This window comes from Apteryx rowi, unplaced genomic scaffold, assembly GCF_003343035.1.
Source record: "Apteryx rowi isolate R43461 unplaced genomic scaffold, aptRow1 scaffold_204, whole genome shotgun sequence".
NCBI lineage: Eukaryota > Metazoa > Chordata > Aves > Apterygiformes > Apterygidae > Apteryx > Apteryx rowi.
In genome coordinates this window covers 1,064,507-1,087,136 of record NW_020448353.1, presented here as the reverse complement: position 1 = coordinate 1,087,136, position 22,630 = coordinate 1,064,507, and the positions used below count along the sequence as shown (strand labels likewise).

General features: G+C 38.1%; 1 protein-coding gene across 1 annotated transcript in view; it reads left to right on the top strand.

Moving 5' to 3' along the window:
- Positions 1-20,461, top strand: part of ADCY1 (adenylate cyclase 1) — a 152,892-nt gene extending 132,431 nt beyond the window's left edge. Inside the window, exons 13-20 of the mRNA XM_026063946.1 lie at positions 2,061-2,317; positions 2,954-3,084; positions 11,530-11,642; positions 12,828-12,974; positions 13,363-13,461; positions 17,363-17,477; positions 19,122-19,246; positions 20,123-20,461. Of these exons, the coding sequence (XP_025919731.1) occupies positions 2,061-2,317; positions 2,954-3,084; positions 11,530-11,642; positions 12,828-12,974; positions 13,363-13,461; positions 17,363-17,477; positions 19,122-19,246; positions 20,123-20,461 (1,326 nt within the window). The remainder of the gene's footprint in view (positions 1-2,060; positions 2,318-2,953; positions 3,085-11,529; positions 11,643-12,827; positions 12,975-13,362; positions 13,462-17,362; positions 17,478-19,121; positions 19,247-20,122) is intronic.
- The last annotated feature ends 2,169 nt before the right edge of the window (positions 20,462-22,630 follow it).

Here is a 22,630-nt window from a genome sequence, read left to right as displayed (position 1 = left end):
GGCAGATGTCTCCATCATGCTTTTCTGTGGGAGACAGGCAATGTATTCTGAGCAATAGAAAGGCACTCGTTCCATGAGGGATTCACGGTGCCAATTGAAGTGCTAAGACCTTTATTTTATATTTTGTGTATTCACTGGTCCATGGACCTTCCTTAGACTATCTGCCAAGCTGATCCCTATGACCTGGGATCACCAGCAGCGATCTGCCTGTGGATCTCTTGCCTGTGAATTCCAATGGTCTGAGTGAGGTACCAGGAATTACTGATGTTCAGATATTTCTGGGAATTCCTGAACACCAGCTGTGTGAGAAACACACAGCCCTAAGCACATAGACATGCATGTGATTGCTAACATGCTAAGTGCATAGAGATTTGCAGTGCCTCCAAGCTAGCTAGCATCTGAGCAAGGGTTCTGTTACTTTGCTATTAGATGAATATTATGACAGCTAAGACTTTTTGTGGATCAGCCCCAATACATCTGATACTTACTTTGACTAAGTGAAACAAGTACCACTGTCTCCACCTGAAGACGGTGAAAATGGAATATAGACATTGTAAGGCCTAGGGCAACATTGCACATCAGTGGAAGAACACAGACTAGAAATTAGAAGTTCTGGCCTCCAGCAGACCTGTGGTCGTTCAGTTTTTACCTTAGAACACCTCATAAGTATAATTTTATCCTTTAGTGAAGCAAAAATATCCTGTAACCACTGAAATGCTTAGGAAAAATGTGTAATCAGTAGAAATTATTAGTTCCTGCAAGATAATGCCTCTAGAATTCTCAGCTATGAGAGGAGCTAGGTTTTGAGATTTCACTTGTCTTGTTACACAGCAGATGGTGTTTTCCTGGATGGATTGCACATCGTTTACAAAGCCCTCATGCATGCCTGTGTTTTCAGATGACTTTAGTATGAACAGCATTTTTAAGAACACTGAACAAAATGACATTAAATGGATTTTTTGCTTCACTTTTTCTGATCTCATTTCGTAATGTTAGCTATTATGAATTTAACTCATATTTTATCTATTACATCTCATCTTTTTAAATGACAACTCCCTGTAAAACATACTGCTTAATCACCTTTTAGGTTATCAGTTATTTTACAGCATGCCATAAAATTTCATTGTCAGTGGCTAGGATGAAATAAAAAGGTCTAATAAMACACTTTGAAAGAGATGCTTAAGTACAGGTGGGGCTTATGTGGAGGTGCCTGTTAAAATTAGTTTTGCACTACCATCCCATTCTCCCCCTTTATTTTAACTCTTATCCTCTCCTTTGATAAAGGGGTGAACATAAGAGTGCAATTAAAAAATGGAGCTCCAGGGACTTACACTGTTTTCCAGAGATTCCTCCCTTCCTTGCCTAATGGATCTGGGATGTGTATCTGRTAGTGCCTTTGGAAGAATAAGATCAAATTTCCTCAAATTTCCCAGAGGAAATGCACCATTTTTTTTTCCAGCCTAGGAAGGAGACGGAGCTCCTTGGATATTTGAAATGGCATGGATAATTAAAGATGAAGCCTTGTGTTTGAATCATATGTCATAGCTGAAGCAGCTCTAAGGTGGAGAAAAGACATTATTCATGCTTAGCTTGTCCATCGAAGATTAAAATATGTTTTTAGATTTGATTAATTGAAATTGGAACTGCTTGCCCAGTCTATAAAACAAACACAATTCTTTCTGTAATGTGTGCAAGAACCTTTCTCACCCAAATGGCCACATAAAATGTTTACTGAAGTTCTTTAGTTTAGGAGAAAGATGTTGGCTTTAGAATCTCTTGGTTTTGAGCACTGAAAGGGAWACTATTTAACTAAGCCCAGACTTTAATTGCTTGGCCTTGCTGGCATCTAATGAACAAAGAGTCTGTGTCCCACCTAAAACTGGGTACAGCGTTCCAGGAAAGGAGGGAGATTTTGTTAAAGCAGAGAGCTGGCTATCTGAGAACTCCACAGACATATTTTTCCGGTCAGAAATGAACTACAGTCAGCCTCCATGGCAACTGCATTTCTGATTATTTCATATTTAACTTTCTCCCTTTCTCTCCTCTGCTGTCCTTGCTAGGTTGGCTGCATGCCTTGGGTTTGGAACACCAATTCCAGCAGTTCCATAGTTATCATTTCTCCTGGCGGAACAAACAAAACGATGAATGAACTTCCATGCGACACAGCCCACTATGCTTTCCTTTCCTGCGTAGTGGGGACTCTCACCTTGGCAATATTTCTACGTGTATCTTCCTTGCCAAAAATGATCCTCCTGCTTTTTGTTACAATTTTGTACATAGTTATTCTGGAACTCAGTGGTTACAGAAAAGCAGTGGGGTAAGTGTCTTGCAAAGCTAAAGCAACGAGTATTTCTGTATAGGCAGTCACAACATTGGCTACTCATCTGTGACCTGTTCTCTAGCAGTCTGTGCCTGCGATAGGGCTATAAACTCAGTAGTGCCTGAGAAATACTTGAGCCTTTGTCTCCCAGCAATTGCAGGACCTGGTGATACTCATCAACAGGAGATCAGTTCTTGGGAATGAGTAACTGCTGCCCTGTTATTCTGTAGTTTTCTCCTAACATAACTCAGCTGATCACATTGCAGTCTAATTCTAATATGAAATAGAAAAGAACTGTTAAAACCTTCATTTCCATATTTTGACAGCCCTCAGCTACTTCCAATTTCATTTAAGCTTCTGGGTTTTTAAATTTTTTTATGTCCCTAATTAAAAGTACACACACACATTACAATAATGCATATTATCATAAGTTCCTCACAAAGTTGAATGTTGGTATGATGCAGTGATCAGACTTACTGTCACCTGTGTCCCCGCCTCTATGAGCCTCTTCCAAAAAGGCTGGTGATTGGGGGTACCCACATGTTCCAAACGAAAGATTTGGTATTAAAAATATCCAATGTTTGGTATTAAAAAAAATGGAATAACCTGTTTACTTTCCTTTTGTTTTTAAAGGGGTGGCTCCTTTTATATGCATGGCTATGAACCAATACTAGCCATTTTGCTATTTTCTTGTGCTTTGGCACTGCATTCCAGACAGGTGGACTTGAAGCTGCGTCTGGACTACCTCTGGGCTGTGCAGGCAAGTCTCAGGACTTTTCTTTCCAGTTCTCCTGTACACAAAATGCTCTCTGATTTTTTGAAACTGCTTGCAAATGTTTCCAGGACAATTTGCTTGGACTAAAACACTTTCAAGATCCTTCATATTTGTTGGGGTTTACAGTGGAAAACTTACTGCAGCTTTCCTTCCACAGACCTATAAAATACATATGCTTTGGAGAAGTAATTCTGTTTGTTTGTAATTGTTCCATAACAGTACATCATCAATGAAGTAATATCTTTATATCTAAGGTACATTATGAATACAAAGAATTTCAAATGTGGGAAATTGACTATTATCAACATAAACTTGAGACAGAGATATTAAATATGTTTTTGTTTACTTTGTCTTCTAATGCAAAAAAGGACAGAAAGAAGTTGATGTTCAGTTAAACTGAAGACTAGCGAATAAAATTGATAAAAGGAAATACTTATATGCATATTATGGAATAAGACTGTGGAACTCTTTCCCAAAGGAAGATCAGAAACTAGATACCAAGAGTGTGGACCTTTTTTGGGAAAAATATATTTCTTGATTAGAAAATTACAGCAAAAATTATGAAAACTATATTAAGCGTAAGCAAGGGCTTTAGGAAATGTCTGACTACCTTCCCCTAATCCCAGCTGTCCTATTCCCACTTCCAGAGTGTTTGGCACTGGCAATGTGGAAAATAAAGTTTGGAAAAGAAGGAAGTTTGGTTTGATGGAATTTGGAAGTTGCCTGGATGATAAATCTTACACTCCTGTATTTCCTAGTGGTCACATCCTGTTCTCACCTACATCGTTAACTATGTTGTTAAGAGGACTGCAAAAATCAACATAGTGCTTGCTTTTACATTTAAGAACAAGACTGCAACACATGGGTTAAACACATCCTTGACTTTTCTGTCTTGCTTAGGATGGAGAAACCAGGAGATTTCAGTTCTTTTACTTATATCTTCAATATAATATATATAATAATCTTATATTATATATCTTATATGTCTTAAATATAATAAATATATTAAATATATTTATTTATATAAATATATTTATATTTATATTATTAAATATAATAAATATTAATAAAAGATTATATTACTTATCTTTTACTCTCAAAGCTTTTTTTCCTAACAGTTATGTTCTGTTGGGATGTTTTTTTTGCTTTGATGCCCAGAACCATGTCCAACTCCTTTATGATTTAAGTTTATCTTGTTCTATAATTACTGTGGACTCTGTGCTGTTTGACTTAGTCAACAACGCATGACCACTTCATTTCATTTTTGTCATATGACCCACAGTATTGATAGGTGCTGTGCATGTTGGCCTCAGAAGTTTGTGGGACCAACTGATAGTAGTCTCTGTTTGTTGTGGTGCCAAATACTGTTTTCAAGAGGAAAATAATATCCCCTGACTTTGCAACTCAGTGCAGCACATAACTAGAATTACTGGATAGCAGCTGCCTTCACATATGCTGGCACATGATGGAGGTTTGAGATCACCATCTGATCAACGATTGTGAGTCTTACTTATGTGAAATATGTATTTCTAGCCATGAAGTTCAGTAACAAGCAGGAAGATACTGCTTTGCCAWCCTGTTGCCTGTCTGTAAGTCAATAGTGAATTAAATGCTGCTCATCATTGCAGCTACCATGATTTGCATGGTGAATTGCACATCCCTAAGGAGGGTACTGCTTACAGATCCTTAGTTTTAAATTAGAAATTAGTAAGTTATAAAAATTAAAGTCCAGGAAACTAATGGGAGGCTTGTCTGCTGAAAGAGCAGAACTAGACAATACTGAAGGAAGATGTATAAACTTTTTCTGTTTTCTTGGAGCCAGGTTTTACAGAAATGCCTAGCAATCTACCACAATCTTTAAAACCATTGTGCGCTTACTCCAAAGGACAATAAAGGGAGTTAAGAGATATGGGTGCCTATCAAATTTCAGTAATGTTTATCAGCATCTTCGGGTACCTAGAAAACTTCACTTCAAAAAGGGCTTTTCATCCTTGAAGATAGAATGCAATTTTCAGATTTCCTCAATTACAAAACAGGTACTTAAATGGTGCCATCCTGTCTGTGAGATCTGCATGATAAAATCAGAAAGAAAAACATCAGTGTAGGTAGGAAATTCAGAAGTAGGGATCATCATAACTGCCACTCTTTGAAATCAGTGCCCTGTGTAGATACTCAGCCTCTTTACTGGTCTAGACACCACCCCCTTGTTCTACTTGATTCTCCATGGAAGACTATTCTATGTACAATAAATAGGGGCGGATACCGTATTGTAAGGTATGTTGAACTGTTTTCTGCTCTGTGTACCAGGTGGAAATGATACTGAATGCTGGGGCTAATTAACATAACATGCAGAGATACCATTGTGATAGATGTTATAGAAGTGCTTATGGTTCTTATCTGTTCAAATGAATAAGTAAAAAACATTATCTTTGTGCATATTAGGTTCTTCAGCATAATAACCTGAGTATTAAAAGCTCTGTGCAGACTGTTAGTAGGAAGTATCTGTATTTTCAAACTGTCTGTGAATAATTGGCACGTTCCAAACTGCTAATGGTTTAACAATCTTTAAGAGGAGTTAAGGAAAAAAGAACCATATTGAGAGACAATTTTCTCTAGTTGCTGGACTCCAGGATCCCTATATGTGATTTCCAGGATCCTTATGAATGCTTTAACAATATCCCTTGCTGTGTTTCTCTGTGGCTTCAGTATCACTTTTCTCTGAACTATGTTGTCTTTACTTGGTTACATTTTTCATTGTAAAAGTTTTAGAAGCACCACTGCTTAGTCCACAGGGACCATGCAGAATTTCTTCCTTTTTATGGAGTGAATTTGCTGGTTCTTTGTGCAAACACTAAATTCCACAAACTACTGATAGAGCTGAAGACTCAGATCTCCCAGCTGGTGCTAGATGAAAGACTTGTGAGAAGCCAACATGGAAGTTTCTCTGATGTTGGCTTTTGGTTGGAAGAACTTCCAGGCCCAAGGGCTGTTCTGGAAGTTGGAAGCACTTTGTTTGCTTAGCTTTATTAAGGTTCATTGTGGGGCTAATCCTGTAAAATGTTCTCAGATGAATAAATCCATTTGTGGCATAAGCTGCAATATAAAGGATTTTGTAGATTTCTTTTTACTGCATCCTGAACAACAAAGAGTCTAGTACTAACTAAATGATATTTTAAACATCAAAAGTATCCTGAAAGTATTGCCATTAAGATAAGAATGTATAGACAGATTATCTACTCTCAGTGAACAGGAGCTAAGGTCTGAGGAAAACCCATTTCCACAAACTTTATCTTAGCCCACGTAGCTGCAGTTGCAGCATCAGAAAAAAAAATCATGTTTTGAGAAAAAGCAGATTTTAGAAAAGCAAAACTCAGTTAAAAATGATACTTTTCAAGCAAAAGTTAATCTAGTGCACTTGCATCTAGGTCACATAACCGGAACTGAGATAATACAGTGTGATTTATGCACATCATTTGGAAGAATAAATTTTGTGATTGATGACAAGTTGTTAAAACATTTATATGTGTTCTTACTATTCACATCTCATGGGTCATGTAGGTCCTTGTTGTTTCTGTTACTTCTATACTGTGCCAAATTTAACTCTTCTGAATATCACAGTATTTTCTTTTTGTAAAAAAATCTGCTTTTTTAACAGGCAATGGGAGGGGAATACAAATTTCTCAATAAAATTGTTGAATAACTTTACATGCTTCATTGTGAATAGCAAATGTAGGAGCATTTTACTTATTTGTGACTGATAATGTTACTTATACAAATTATTCAACAAAATTAGAAAAAATGGACAAATAAATATAAGTAACAAGTCTGTGAAGAAGCTAAAACTGCCAAAAACAGAGTTGCTTGCCCAAGATTTGTCATGGGAGGAAAATAAGAATAATTATATGCCATGACTGATTGTCACATTCTTTAGGGAATACTAGAATATCATTCAGCTGTCTTTTCTAATCCATGACACCTGTACAAAATATTTGTTCTGCAATCTGCAGGCTGTAATTTCAAGGCTGGCTTGCACTTCGTGTTTAAAATCTGGCCTTATAGAAACTGTTTTCATGGGTGTCTTCCTGTGGTTTTAGTGCCCCCTTCAGGTAAAATGATGTTTCTGAAGTACCGGTGCCCAATTTCTTTTTAGCTGCATCTTGAAACACTGGATTTTTGAGATAACTCTTTAGTCAGTGACATTGCTACAGCATTTTTATGCCTATTTAATAATCACCTGATATCTCAGGTGATACAATAGTTTGGGTCACTTCCTGAGTATAGAATGTGTAACAAGTTCTCAGTGTTGTAAAATAGTGCGTTGTTATGTGACTGTGTAAAATGTGGTAGGTGCTTATCACATTGATGTCAAAAGCTCTAGTACCAAAGAACATGTTAAATTTTATCACCAAACCTGAAACAAAAGCCAAGTCTGCTTTTAAATACTGCAGTTCTACAAATACAGTAAGCTCTGCAAAATGACCTAGCTGCCATGAATACCAAACAGGCACAAGCACAAGCAGAATATTAAAAATGATGTCTCTCATTCCTATAGAGTTTCCTTTTTGTGCATGTTCATAGTAATCTGCCTTGTTTTTTGAGCTAGCAGCTATTGCATAAATAACATGCTGGCAGCTTTCCTGAGCTAACCAATAGAAATAGGGACAAATGGATGAAGATTTGGATGCTATTTAGCTGCCTGGCTAATATTTCTACCAGGAATGTAAATATCTGTGATCTGTGTTATTCTAATCTTCTTTCTGCAGCCCCACATACTCCTTCTTCCTTCTCAGTGTCTGTCTTGCCTGGGAAAGGGTGATGCCTACACATTCCCTTATCTCAGCTACTCAAAGAGAAGGCACTAGGAGTTCATGAGTCACAAGAAGGAAAGACAGTTTTCATTTGCATTCCCCTGAAGGGTGGAAAGCAGAGAGCCATAAAAAAGTCCAGAAAATACAAGTAAGCAGCTTACTTTCTTCCCCATAGAGCCCAGAGATAGAGAGTTTTAGAGTCCTCACTGCTGAACGAAATCAAGTCTTTTTTACCTCACCTTCACTTCTTAACTTCCCTTGCAAGGGGCACAGGGGAATCTTTCTTCTTTTCCCAGGGAACTCCTGAGGAAGTGCATGTGAGAGCTGTCTTAGGCAGAACAGGGAGAGAAGATGGATATTCAAATTCTGTGCAGTAATAGCAGAAAAGGTACTCTTCAGTTCACTTTCCTGGCAGGTGATTTTGATAAAGTTGGGATTATCCACACTAACTTTAGAAATTTGGCGTGTCTGTATGGCTTAAGTACAACTCATGCAGAGGCTCTAGTCTAGGTACTAGCAGCAATATAGCAGTATTAACCCAGTGTTTTGTCTAGGCTAATGTATCTGGCATTTCAGCAAGACTAAGAGACTTGGAGCACTATGCTAATTCATGAAAGTAATGCTTGCATTAGCCCATGCAGAGCTAGCAGATTTTTCTGCATGGCACTACATTGCCTATCATAGGCATTACCAGTGCAAATCTCTCCCTGAGCTACAGGGGAAGAGTACACTCCTACGGGCTAGGTGATGATAGCGATGGTGACATTCATGATGCTTTTCCCTGCTCTTAGAGGATTTCCCCTTTCTAAACAACATCATTTCAGTCATGTCTTTGGCGGTTCAGTTTGAACCATTAGCTCTTCACCCAAGAGCTCGGTGCCAGCCTCTTAGATATGACTGTGGTCCCATTGTTGTGAACATTGTCACATCCATACCTGYGTGAACATGGTAGTATCATTGGCATCTCTCACACAGTAGTTTCATGACTGTATTGAAGAGAAGTGAAGCGGAGAGAAGAAAAGCCATCACTGCTTTCTAAATTCTGCAGAAGGAAAAGACTGGAAACCCAATAGGCTGCACTGTCCTTTCTCCACTATTTTCTGTAGGTGTATTAGAAAGATTTCTTATTTCCTTGTGGCTGGACAGACGTCCAGCAACAAGAGCAAGGTCACAGGGAGATAATGTTTCAGTGCCAGCAGCTCTGTCTTTGTGCTATGGCTTTTTCTGAGCCTTTTATTGTGAATCAGCCACAATGTTAGGAAACACCACACATTGCTGAAGAACTTTCTCAGTCATTTCATCCAAAAGTCTTGGTCCATGACTGGGCAAGGCAGAAGAATCTGACTGCACACTTCTAGCTCAGAAATGAACAGCAAATACCAGCAATTGAACAATATTGCTGTTCATGCTGTGTCAAACTGATTACTCCACTTACAAGCCCTTGCTTGATTATTCTGACTTTTTATATCCATGTCCCAACCCAAAGGTGTATTGTTCCTTAGACTGCTATTCTGCCACATATTGTATCGGGAGCTGCAGATTACTATACCTCAAATGTTCCTAGGAAGAAGGTAACAAAAAAAGATTGTATTAAAAAAATAGAGGAATACACAGGCATATGCCAAACCTAAACTGGAATTTGATTCAGAGCCTGAATTCAAGAATTCACAAATCTCATTGCTGTGATCATAATCAAACTCTCCATTTCCAGTATGTTGCAAAAACTGAGTTGTAAGTTTGGGTTGGATTTTCAGGTGGAAAAAGCTTTCTAATTCCACTATTAAAATATTTAAAGTCCAGCAATAATACTATACAATGCAGGGGGCCATTACACACATTTACAGGCAGCAATAAGTCAGAGGCAGATTTTACAGCTCCAAAATAGGAGAAAGGAATGATATTTTAAGAAAATAGCATACCAAATTTAAGCAACAAAAAAAGTGTCAAGAAAACACCTCACAAGCAGGAGACAGATACTTGCTTAGGATACAGATTTCAGGCATATTCCTTGCAGGGCTTAACTGCTATTTAATGGTTACTGAATCTCTGGAATAAATTATAATCCTTATTATGCAAATTAGAGGAGAAGCTGATAATTTATTTTAGAAGAGAATATTTCCTGAAGAAGTTACATTTATAAAAACAGTTTTATTTTGGCATTTTTTTTCTTGTAAAGAATTTTAAGAGTATAAAAGAAAACTGCCAAGAAAAGTGGCATCACTGTGCTATGTGAATAAAAAGGATTTTCCCAAATTTTTATCATGAAAAACAAAAATTAATTTCTTGTCCTCAGAGTAATAAACTCTTAGAAAAACTAAAAAAGCTTTTTCACATGAAAAGAATACACAGGCACGAGATGACTGGCTTTCTCCTACTTAGACGGGAGTAGATAGTGAGAAAAGTATGTGGACTTTGCAATAGATCAGGATAGCAAATTCTAGATACAAAGGGACACAAATAAAGATTACAGCAGATCCTTAAGTGGTTTATATGTCTTAGTTTCACTGATACCACCTGAGAATTTGGCCGTCCAGTCTTCTGCTGACTGTAACTAGATAAACAAAAGCATATTGGGATCACTGCAGATTTTGTGTTACAATTCTGTGAGTGTGATTGAAGAGCAAAGAATAAAACTGTATTTGCTGTGATTTTCATGAGATGAATTGTGTAGTACTGATCAAGCATTTTCTAGCTGAAAATGAGAATTTGGGGACCAAAGTCACTCTGATAACAAGGAATAGATTCTAAAAAAGTAATTTTGTGGAAGAGTTTACTAAGGACTAGGCTGGAATTTGCAAACCTAGGTACCCCAGATGCAATCCCTAAAGATTTAGTGTTTTTTTAATAGGGTATCTAATTTTCAGAATTGCTTCCTAATCTGTAGCTTCCAATGACTCCTGTGAGTCAAGTCACCTAAATATGACACCAGAACCTTGGTTAAGTACCCCAAACCATTAACTCCCAGATATTCTTTCTGAATGTCATTGTTCACAAGAATGGCAGAATCCCTGTTGCTTTTGCCCACAGGAATTTCTGTGCACGGGAATTGTATATGCATTCATGACAAGTACCAGGATGGTTAAAGTCACCTCTAGAAATGCATACTGTTTCTATCAAAATCATTTTTAAAATTGCATGTCTTTCTTAAGGATGTTCAATTGTAAAACAGTTCTCTCTGCTGAAGCTACTGTCTCATCAGATCCATTTCGCTGCAAAATGACATAGGTTTGCTTAAAACACTGGTGATTCTCCAGGCTTCTCCAAGGCCAATGTGACTTAAGTGGGATTATTCCAGTTTTTTAGTCTATAAAAATATCAGGTGGGGCCTATTTAAAAGAACAGAGGTCTATGGGAGATGCCAGAACACTTAGCTGGTCAAGCCCTAAAAATAGTGATTGCCCAGTGACTTCGGCTTGAATTAATAAGGCCTTTAAGGGATTTTGTCCCAGAGGTAAAAGCATGGTGTAGGAGAACTGTTCCCACTCCATTTCATACGTATTATTTTGTCCAGTTTAATTTCAAAGCATGGAGTAATAGATGCTACATGCAAATAGTTATTTGATGGTTTCAGATAACTTCTTGCTTTTTGAAAAGATTTTTTCTTCTTCCTTTGTCCCAACAGGCAGAAGAAGAGAGAGACGATATGGAGAGAGTCAAGCTGGACAATAAAAGAATTCTCTTCAACCTGTTGCCAGCACATGTTGCACAGCACTTTCTTATGTCTAATCCAAGGAATATGGTAAAGACAAGATAAAATTTAAATACATGAGAATGTTGTAAGGGTGTGACCCCATGTAGCTTAGGTCACCTTTCAACTATATGTTTTCAAGAAAATGTTGGAATTTTTTACTATCATTCATGTTGAAATGAATGGGTTTGTAAAAACTTGTGTTTAGAAATTAGATCAGGATTATTGCCTTCTCTGTAGTGTCCTCCTTCTTCTATGAAGGATTTTAATAAATTCTTGTTTAAGTGAATGTTGTGTCATTCAACATCAATGCAGCTGAATGCCTACATGCAAAAGATGCAATTCCTTTTTCAATTAAGTGAAAAGACTTGAGTTTATTGCAGTATTTCACAGAGGTCAGTTATGTTCTGATGGTGAAGCGTGTGAACTGCCAGGTACTTCCATCGGAACTGCTCTAGTTCTGAAAGTATGCTTTCATTACAAAACTTATCAACTTAAAAGTAAAATTGGGAAGGAAGATACAGTAGCTTTAATCTCAAAGGCTGCAGTGATGAAATAAACTGGTTCAGGTCTGGCCAGAGTCCTTCTAGAGTGGCTGCAGTATCTGGTGTGGCCACGATGGCCATGACACTGCTTTTCCAAGCAATGGGTCTCTGTGCTTGAGAATTTGGCCAAGTGTGTTTGACCGTAGAAGAGTGGTTTTACTTTCTGTGCACTCTCTGAATTCTTATGCAGAAGCTTTACAATGCAGAACAACATTATATGGTTAATGCCAAATCCAGGTCTCTGCAACTCAGAGGAGAAAGAGGTAAAGGAGTGAGGCTGATTTTGTACCACAGTGAAAAAAATAAACTGTTTTGTCTCCTATTTTAGTTTTAAAATAAAACTGGGAAAATCTAGTGAAATTTCTCGTACAATAAAAGTTCTAAAACTCTTCAGACTTTCTATTTCCTACTACATTTTCAGTCAGTGTTTCCCAGCCTAAGCAGTGAAAACCACTAAGTTGACTTAAATGGATTTGATTGATAACTTAGGCATTAATTTTCATCTGTGTTTTTCAAGGGAGGGAGTCTGCAACTCCTGTTGTTGACTTTCTCTCTAGCAAAATTGATGGCTTTTGTCCTAGCTAGCAAAGCAACCTCTCTTGTTGCTTAGCACTAGAATAGATATCATAATAATCTTGTCTGTTTTAATTAATCTTTTAAAATAAAAATTATATCTGTTCATGAACYGCAGGACCTTTATTACCAGTCATATTCACAAGTGGGAGTGATGTTTGCTTCCATCCCAAATTTCAATGATTTCTACATCGAACTGGATGGCAATAATATGGGAGTGGAATGTTTACGCCTGTTAAATGAGATTATTGCTGATTTTGATGAGGTAAGGTCTAAATGCATTGTCTTTTGACCATATCAGTTCTACCAGACTGCTGTAAACAAGAATTATTTATAGGAATTTAGATTACTTTGCACTTTCTAATAAAATACATCTGTGAACTTCCTAATTAATGGGAGTTGATGCCCAGTGGGCCTCTCCAAGAGTTTGTTTTGTACTTTTAGGCACCCAGACCTGTCCTCAAATTCCTCTGATATGTTTAGAGTCTTTAAAATGCAAGTTACTGGTAATTTTCCCAATGACCTCAAAGAGAGAAAGCCTTAACTTACCAGAAATAATATGGTTTAATCAACTGTGCACATGTTATCTGATAACTATGGTTGTTTGTCTAAAATATTATGTAATATTTAACAGTTTTATGTTTTAAACAAAGCTTATGGACAAAGAATATTATAAGGACATAGAAAAGATCAAGACAATTGGAAGTACTTATATGGCAGCTGTGGGACTTGTACCTACTTCGGGAACCAAGGTAAGTAGATCTTACACAACTTTAATTTTTGGTGGACAAACTGTGCTCCTCCAGTTTCCAGAGGAACATGTGAAACATCCAGTTCCATATGATTATGTACATTTGCTTTATTTTTTTGCAACAGCTTAAATCTGAAATTCAAATAGCAACCTTAGCCTGCAAATAAAAGTTGCTATTCTGGCAGCTCCTCATCAGACTAAATTTGGGATTTGATTGTCTGTAGCTCTGGATTCTCAGCAAACTGGTGTAAAAAGCTCCTAAGTCAGAATGGTGGTGTTTTAAACCTGGCATCATAGATGACCTTGAAAGATGCAGGGCAAGGAAGAATCTAGATGTAATGTATTGCTGCTAAACAAACACAAGAACAATAAAATGTGTGGAGTTTTCTTTTTTTTTTTCTTTCTCTTTTTTACATTGAAACCTGGGTGCATCCTACAGTCAAAGCAAACATCCCTCTTCACCCCCATCACAGACAGGAATTTAGCACTAGGTACATTACTGCATTTTATCCCAGCCCTTACAAATTAGCTCTTCTTTGTCTCCACTGCTCCATTCTCTTTATTGCTTTAATGACTCAGCAATAAAAAAGTCAGAGTAATTTCAGAGCTGCCGGTTCTGGGGCACAATTCTCCATCTGTCTCCTCATTACTGCTCCTGTGCATGTTTTTCACCTTCAGGTTGGGTCCTGAGATTTCCTAAATTTGCATGCAGCATCTTGAACAGCAGAAACCCCTGTGAGCAGTGTACTGAATCAATTGCACAGAGAGCATTATGCAAATTAATAATATGAGTAGGATAAGGCAAATGAGAGCAGTCCATGTCCTCAGTCTGCCCAGAACTTCCAGAGGCTTCTCCGCTGGTCTGATATGCAGGCACATATGTTGCAGAGGTACGGCTGATTCATACGGTTTAGCATTGCAAAATAACACTGAATTAAAGGGCAAAAGCAAAAAAGGGCCAGAAGATGGCCTGTGAACTTACTAGCAACAATTATCCTTGTTAAGTAAATAAAAAACAAGGACACATCGGAATCAACTGTTAGAATCATGTTGGAATATATCACATAATTTTCTGATCTGCAGGGTTTCTACAACTGATGCTTTTTTGTATCATTCTTAGCTTAGAAAACTAGACATTACAAAAATGTGTTTTCAAAACATTTTATTTATGCAGAAATGTTTGATTCCTGGGTCCTGAGTCAGGGAAAAAAAAGATCCTTTGAATTTTGTTCAGTGTGGTGTCAGACAAACAGGCAAAGGCATGCCTGTGTGTCTGCTATAAATGCTCTTTGAACTACAGTCTTGAAAACAAGTGTGTTATTGGGTAACTTTGGCAGCATATGTTCCAAAACCTAAACATGTTTATCTCATGCATTTTATAGTTGCTAACTGAAGGGTCAGCTGAGTTAGTCCAGTACTGAAGATACCACTCTAAGCTTATGACAGTAATGCATTTTAAATCACTGCAGAAGGTCTTGTACAGGACTGTGCCTTTCTTTTTGCTTGTAACTTAGATTTCCAGCTCTTCTGTGATCTTTTCCTACTGCTTGTGTGATACAGATAAGTAGAAATTATCCACCTCCTGTGGGCAGTTTCCTGCTAGGTCTTCAGCATGCAGCAGTGTATTAGAAACATGGTGATCCAGGGTAGCTCATCATCCCCAGAGGATCACTGCCAAGAGTCCACACTGTCCCTGGACTGCTGTTACATTAGGCAGTAGTTACCTCACAGAGCCAGACGTGTTGTTGGGGAGCTGCAATTTATCCAAGTGCTTCTGATCTGCCCTGTGCTAGGGATGTCTTAGCTTTATCAGAAACTCTGGTGCAGCCTCTAATTGTGTGACACCAATTTGGTACCAGGATTTGGTCATGAGCACAAGACAGTAGGTGCGCTTAGCTGTGTTCTTAACTAAGATTACTGGTGCACATAACAACCTAGCACACTGGATGGAGTTAAATGTTTAAATCACATATTTTACAGGACTGTTGTTTCTGCAGCTTGGCTTCACCAGGTGACTATAATAAATATATATTGCCTCTGTCAGAGTGATTTTGCTGTGATGCTCTGGGCAGTCTTTCCAATAACTATTCCTCTGAAATATTAAATAAATAATTGCTTGCCAGTTATGCCACCAGGGCAGCACACAAACCAGGCTCCTTGTAGACATATAGCTTCTTTCTGCATGTGGAGCCCGTTGAAATTATGTCTGTGTTTTCACCGGGGTCCCAACTTCACAGTGTTCTTCAGCGTGGCTGCAAAAGAATTTGGTGGTAATCCTTTCAAGAGACGTCTGTCTCTTGGAGTTCATCCCGTATTTGTCACCAATCCTCTCTCCTGCCAGCATGTAGGGCATTGCAGGAAACCAAAGTTTGCATGAGGCAGCAAAGATGTTAAGGGAAAAGCAATATAAAGAACAATAGAGGATTAAAGAAAACTGTAGACTCCTCCCTCTTCCTCCTCCAGGCCTTCAGTACTCTTCACCATCACTGTTGCAAGTGTGGCCATTAGCTCCTTTAAATTTAACTCCTGTTATTCCTTTGTCTTGCTGGGGCTGTGAAAGAGTGGAATTAGCTGACATTATAAGATACAGGATGCCAGAGAGCCAGGCAGGTATTTAAAAATATCCTTCCTAAAAACTGGGAATGGCCCAAGGCTGGCTTTCATCGTTTTTTGTTAAAGCTTTGCTCTAATTTTTTTAAATTTCCCAGCCATTTGAAGGATCTCTTTCTAGCTGAGCCAAATAAAGCAAAAAGCAACCTCTTTCTCAGGTTCCTCAGCCACTCTCAGCTACTCCAGTTATAAAATCTCACTATCATGACAACAACCCAGTGAGCTCTCATCTCATGCCAGCTGCCACAGCCCTGTTGTGCAACACCCTACTGCAGCTATACTGCCACTGACCCTGCATTGCTTTCACCATCTCCTACCTTTAGCCCACTTTCACTTTGCAAAGCGGTTCAAGAATTCATATTTATTATTCGAATAAGAGCACAACAGAAGAGCACCCATACTGCATCAGGTCAAAGGTCCCTCCTGGTAACCTGTCTTTGCTAGCCAGCCGAAGCTCCTGGGGGAAGGGCATAAGGTACAGGACAAACATGCAAATCTTTGTTTTCCAGCTTCTAACAATGTGCAGCTTTAGAAGTTCCAGAGCTAGAGATAGTATCTTTTTAATAGTATATAACAAATATTTCTTCCATKAATTTGTCAAATTATTTTTGAATCTAGCTAAACTTTTGGGATCCATAGTATCTTCTGGCAATGAATTCCACAGTTTAATTAGACCATTGGTATAAAAAGTATTTCTTTGTGATTTTTTTTTTAAGCCTGATACTTCATCATTTCATTTGGTTCCTTATGATCCTTTTGCTGTCATTCATTTAGGTATATTTCATAATAAATTGCTTCAGCTTGCCTGGAAAAGGAAAGCAAATAGGGATGTTCTGCCTCTCATGGGACTAAACTTAACAGGAATTTTGTCAATGGGAACAGCATGCACCCCATGGAGCTAAGAGCTAGAAAAAGCCCCAAAGGGAGAAGAGGGCACAAACTAGAGTTATTAATAATCATCAGGCAAAGCAGTTTTGTAAGAAAGCAGGTTATATTCCCTATCATGCTCACAACAAACATCTGCAGCTCTCTAGCAACAGAAACACTTTACCACGGGAATGTTGCTTTCCATTCTTCCCAGAAATCAAAAAGAGAAAAAAAAGAATTCAGTACTTGAGAAAAGAATGCATGTGCTCTAGTCACCATCAAAAGTTCCCTTTCACAATCAGCAAAATAGGTTAGATTCCTTTCTTAAGCCATCCAGTCTGAGCCTTTCATTGTTTTTCAGTTCAGTATTTCACCTGCCTCTCAATACCATGCAAATCTAATGTGCAACATTATTTTGTATCTAGGCTAAAAAATCAATTTATTCCCATCTGAGTACACTGGCAGATTTTGCAATAGAGATGTTTGACGTTCTTGATGAAATCAACTATCAGTCTTACAACGACTTTGTCCTACGAGTTGGTAAGTCACATTTCTACAATTATCCCACAAGTGGAACACTGTTGTTTGTTGGCTTTCCCTGTGCTTTCTGCAAAGGATTGCCTGTCCTGCACTCTTGAGTAGAGCTGAAAAGCCTCTTTTAGTGGAAGATGTACATCCACATAGAAGACAAGCAGGCTAAATGGTGGGCATCAGTTTTAARGATTTATACTTGTGTCCAGTTCTAGTGTGTTTATTTAATCAAAGCACACCTCAAAGGAAACTGCACTAATAACTTTGTACAATATTGTTAGTGTACATAGTCTTGTGACTCACATTGCTTTGCATTGCTAAACTGCTGCAAACTGGGGCTGCTGTACTTAACTATTATGTATTCCTGCATGTGCAGAAGCTGTGTTGGCATTAAAGCATGGCAAGAGTTTTTCATCCACAGATGACAAATCACCTGTCCTCTTTGTCAGGACATAGTTTGAAAAATTTTCTGATGGGAAAGACTTTTTAGCTCCAAGATGGAATTTTTGGCTGGAGAAAGCAGGAGGAGAGAGAAGAGACTGGCTAAGGCAGTTTCTTGGCATGAAGAATCAGACCAAGTTTTTGAATCCCTGACATGTTTTAGTCCCCAAGTTATTGTGCTGTGCTGGCAAAAAGCACTCTCAATGTCTTCTATTGGCATTTCTCTGCTTCATATAACTAATGAAATATTAATTAATTGATTGATTGAAAGAGAAACATGACCAAATCTGCAGCCCACGAGTTATAATACTTGATCCAGATTCAGTGGATGCTCAAGACATATTGGGATATATGAATATTTTCCATATATGGATGCATATTTCATTTCATTTAAATTTAAAAAAAAAAAAGACATCTTGAAATTTTTCACTGGACAAGGAAACTTTCCTGTTGAATTCTAGGTGTAGGTATATAGTTTGAAAAGTTCTCCCTTTGATTTTTTTTTTTTTGTTATGCTGTTATTATGCTTTTTTTTTTTTTTTTGCCAGTCTTCCCAACTGTTTTGGTGGATGGGTGCTATTTTTTCCAACAAATCAAATCCTCTGGCCTTCATGACACAGAATTCCCATGCAATCCCCTATATGTTATCTTATATCTTACCTTTCTGAGTCCTTTCTCCCAGCCTGCTTAGAAGGCAGTTTCTCCTCTTCGCTTCCATCCATCCAGCTGCTCTCCAATGGTATGTCCAGTGCTGTTCCCATTTCACTAACTTTTCTAACACAGCTAGTTTTCCCCAGGCTACTATTTCTGTTTAACTTGGAAAATCCCCCATTCAAAGGCTTTATATGAGCAACCACAGTGGAAGTCATAGGAAGCAACTAGAGATTTTTAACAAATTGTCCTGACTTCGTCCACAGCTCAACTCTGCTCTGCCACTACCTTTCTTATTTTCTTAAAACAAGCAAATAGGAAAATCCACAGATGAGCAAAATTTTTATGTTGTCTATCATATTGCATCATCTTTGTTCTGTTTCTAAAACCCTTACAAATCCAGAAGTCCAAATGGCATTAATTTAACGTATATTATGTTCTATGACCAGGAAAAATTCTGAGGCACTTGTGTTAAATCTAATTTACAGGATCAGTGTTTCCTTCAGATAACATGCTGTAGTTTTTGAAAGAATAACAAAAGCATTATTATTCTGATTTTAGGTATTAACGTTGGGCCTGTAGTGGCTGGAGTCATCGGAGCCAGAAGACCGCAATATGATATCTGGGGGAACACTGTAAATGTTGCCAGCCGAATGGATAGTACTGGAGTGCAGGGGAAAATTCAGGTGAGTGCATTCTGAGAGCAGTTTGCAAGTTTTATATACCACCTGGTTCATATTTGGTTACATTTTCAAAACTGCTTAGAAAATTCAGCCTCACTTGATCTTGTGGTTTTTATGAAAAGAGCAACATTCTCCAGATGATTCAGGCATCAGACGTATAGTTATTTCCCATTACATATGCTTCACTATTTGGAGGCGATGAAATCCCCACATAAATCATTTCCCATCTGAAGAAACAGATTTCACATTTAACTCTCTGCTGCATTTTATTCAGTTGGAGTCAAGCCTGAGAATGCCGGCACTGCACGGGCCAGTTCTTGAGCTGCAGGAATTTTGCCTGAATAAAGACTACAAGGAAGAGATCTACGTCCATTGCCATCCTGCTGCATTTTATGTAGCTTTAAAAATTCTTAGGTTACTTTGGATCAGAGGGGCTACAGAGACAGAGGACATTACTGGTCTACTAGAGCTTGGCTAGAAGTAATACTGCACTTCTGAAAATTTCAATGAACTTTTGGCATCTTTTATCCAAAATACCTGCTTTGTCTCCCAAAATTTCTTCTGGAGTAAGTTATGCTCACTGGAGCTGATCCAACCTACAACAGTAGAGAATATGGCTACATATTTCTGATAGACAGAGCTTAGTTTGCCTGTGTAATTACTTAGCTCAAGACCAAAAGTTTTGCTTCTCAGATTCCAGTTTGGTATACCTAATTCCTTAAGAAAATTCTCGGTGAACCCAAGAACAGCAGTAGCTGCTTATTCATTCTGCTCCACGTGTTTCATGAAGCAGAAGTAAAGCAAGGAAAGTTTGGGCAGTTCTARGATTAACCTTATATGAATAGAAAAACCTAATAGCTCTTTTTTTTCTGTCTTCAGGTGACAGAAGAAGTTCAGCGGATATTAAAGAGGTGCAGTTATGAATTTGTGTGCCGAGGTAAAGTCAGTGTAAAGGGAAAAGGCGAAATGTTGACCTATTTCCTGGAAGGAAAGGCCAGTGGAAATAATTCACAAACACGGTCTTTAAACTTAGAGCGGAAAATGTACCCTTATGGGAGAGCAAACATTCAAACAAAACTGGGCACCAGCTGTCCATCGGCGTCCTCAGTTGCTGGCTTTACTGCAAAAGCTGGGCTTGGAGCAGCTCAAGCATCTGCTACTCACACAAATCAAACACTACATTATCTTCCTTCTGTGCCAGCTGTGAAGGAGGCATAGAGCAAGGGAGGTTTGGTTGTGCCATTTGCAGTGAATTTGGAGAGCAGTGGTTGCCTGAATTTTTACCAAGAGGTCAAAGGTCATAGGCCGTGGCATTAACCAAGGACCACTACAACCCAACCAAAGAGAACTGGGGGACCGTCTAATGAACTCTTGGGATGGAACATATAAGGGCTAGCAATTCTGTTAGGAAAAGTCAAAACCTGATTTTCTGGAAATAAGGAATATTTTCTTGGCATTTTTAAAGGGTATATGAAAAAAATTGAGACAAACGTGCAAGCAATTCTTTTTGTGTGTGTGTATATATATGTTTTAATCTATATATGCACATATACAAACACTCCTATGTAGACTTAATAGAGATTTATATATATAAATATAAAAAATGTATTTATTTACACAGCCACCTGCAATGACACAGCAAAGAGATTTCTCTTCCTGTCATAGCCAGCACTGTTGGGTCTGAGATTAGCAAAGCTGCATTTAACTGGGGAGTGTTGGGCAGCTGGAAGCTCTCCAGGGCTGTAGCAAAAATTAGAGAAACTATGCTCCCAGTGCTTGAATTCAAGCAATGAAAACTTATCAGTGACAGATTAATGAGTGTTGGATTCAGCTAACTGATAAACCCAATGTATTTTTTAAAATTCTACTTGCATGGTCCAAAAACTTTGAAAAATTTCCAATTCAAATCATAACATGAGGATATGAAGTAGATAAATGACAGGGCTTCAAATTTTGTGAGGATAGCAATAGCTATTTGTGCAGTTAAAAAAAAAAAAGTTGGTAAAGTTTTAAAAGTTGCTGCTTCTTCACAGGTCATTTGATTCTGTGTGAGACAAAAGTGCCAGCCTGCCAGCACAGCAATATGCTTACACAATATAGAAACATTCCTTCCTGCTTTATGTTCAATGCCAATTTTTTTGAAGAACAGAAGGATGGTATTATTTCAGACTTTTACAAACAGCATAGGTCCTGGGGCTCAGYTGCAGCTGTATCTCTTTAAACAGCTCAAAGAGTAGTCCTATATTGGTGGCAAATGTGCTGTTGTTAGACTTGTGATATTTGTACGTTTGCCAACATACTCTTCCTTCTTAATTGATTTTTAAATTGATGCCACAGTTTTATTATATCTTGATTCTACCTGGGCTCACTCTTCAAAGCTGTACAATTATAGAAAGTTATAATTCTGAGAAACAAGCACAGTCAAACTTTGCCCAAATGAGGAGCTCATTGGTAAACTTGCCAGGAGAGCGAGGGCTGCTCTTAATCTGCATAAAAGGGAACCTATCTTGACTGCTTTTCCTTTAATGCAGCCCATATCCTGTTGTGCAGGGTTTCATCTTGAAACGCTGATCTGGATGTGAAACGTCGAGTGCAGCTCTGTATTTGAGGTGAAAGCAGTCCCAGGTCATCCTGCTGAGGATGGCTGGTGGTGTGGTCCATGGACTGCTGCCATAAGGTCCTTGTGGGGATACGCAAGCTAACCAGCCTTGCTGCTTTCCAAAAGAGAAGCAAAACTTTACTTTGTCTAAAAAAAGGCAAAATTTCCATTTAGCTTAAAAAAAAAAAAAAGCTGAAGTTGTCCACAATGTACAGTTGACAACTTGCATGTCCTAGATGTTACCTTCCCATTCAGTGGGCCTATTTTGTTAACTGATTTCAGTGGAAAGAGGGTTCAGGGTGCGATTGTCCTGCCATCAGCTTTTTTTTCTTTTTTTTKGGGGGGGGGAGGAGTCACTGTTTCTGTTTTAAAACTATATGCAAAAACATTATGTCAATAGATGCAAAGCATTAAAGAAAAACTTCAGTTTTCAGTTCCCATATAGCCACGTCAGGCTGCTATGGGATTCCACAGGTTTTCAGCAGGGTTTTTAACAGACTGTCAGCTAGGTGCTTCATTACAAAACCAGCAAAATTAGTGTTGTGATTAGAGTGAGTTGAAGAAACCAAGGACTGATTCCTAGCTGTACTAGGTGTATGCACCCTGACTGACCTGCAGAAAGTCACTGAATTTCTTTATCTTCCTAGCAGCTATCCAATTCACAAGCATTCTTCTAGAATAATTAAATTCTGTTTTTGAGGCATTCAGAGCCATTTAAATAAATACATTTATAGAACATAAATTTAAAAGAACAAATATTTGCATAATTAAACTGAATAAATGGTATC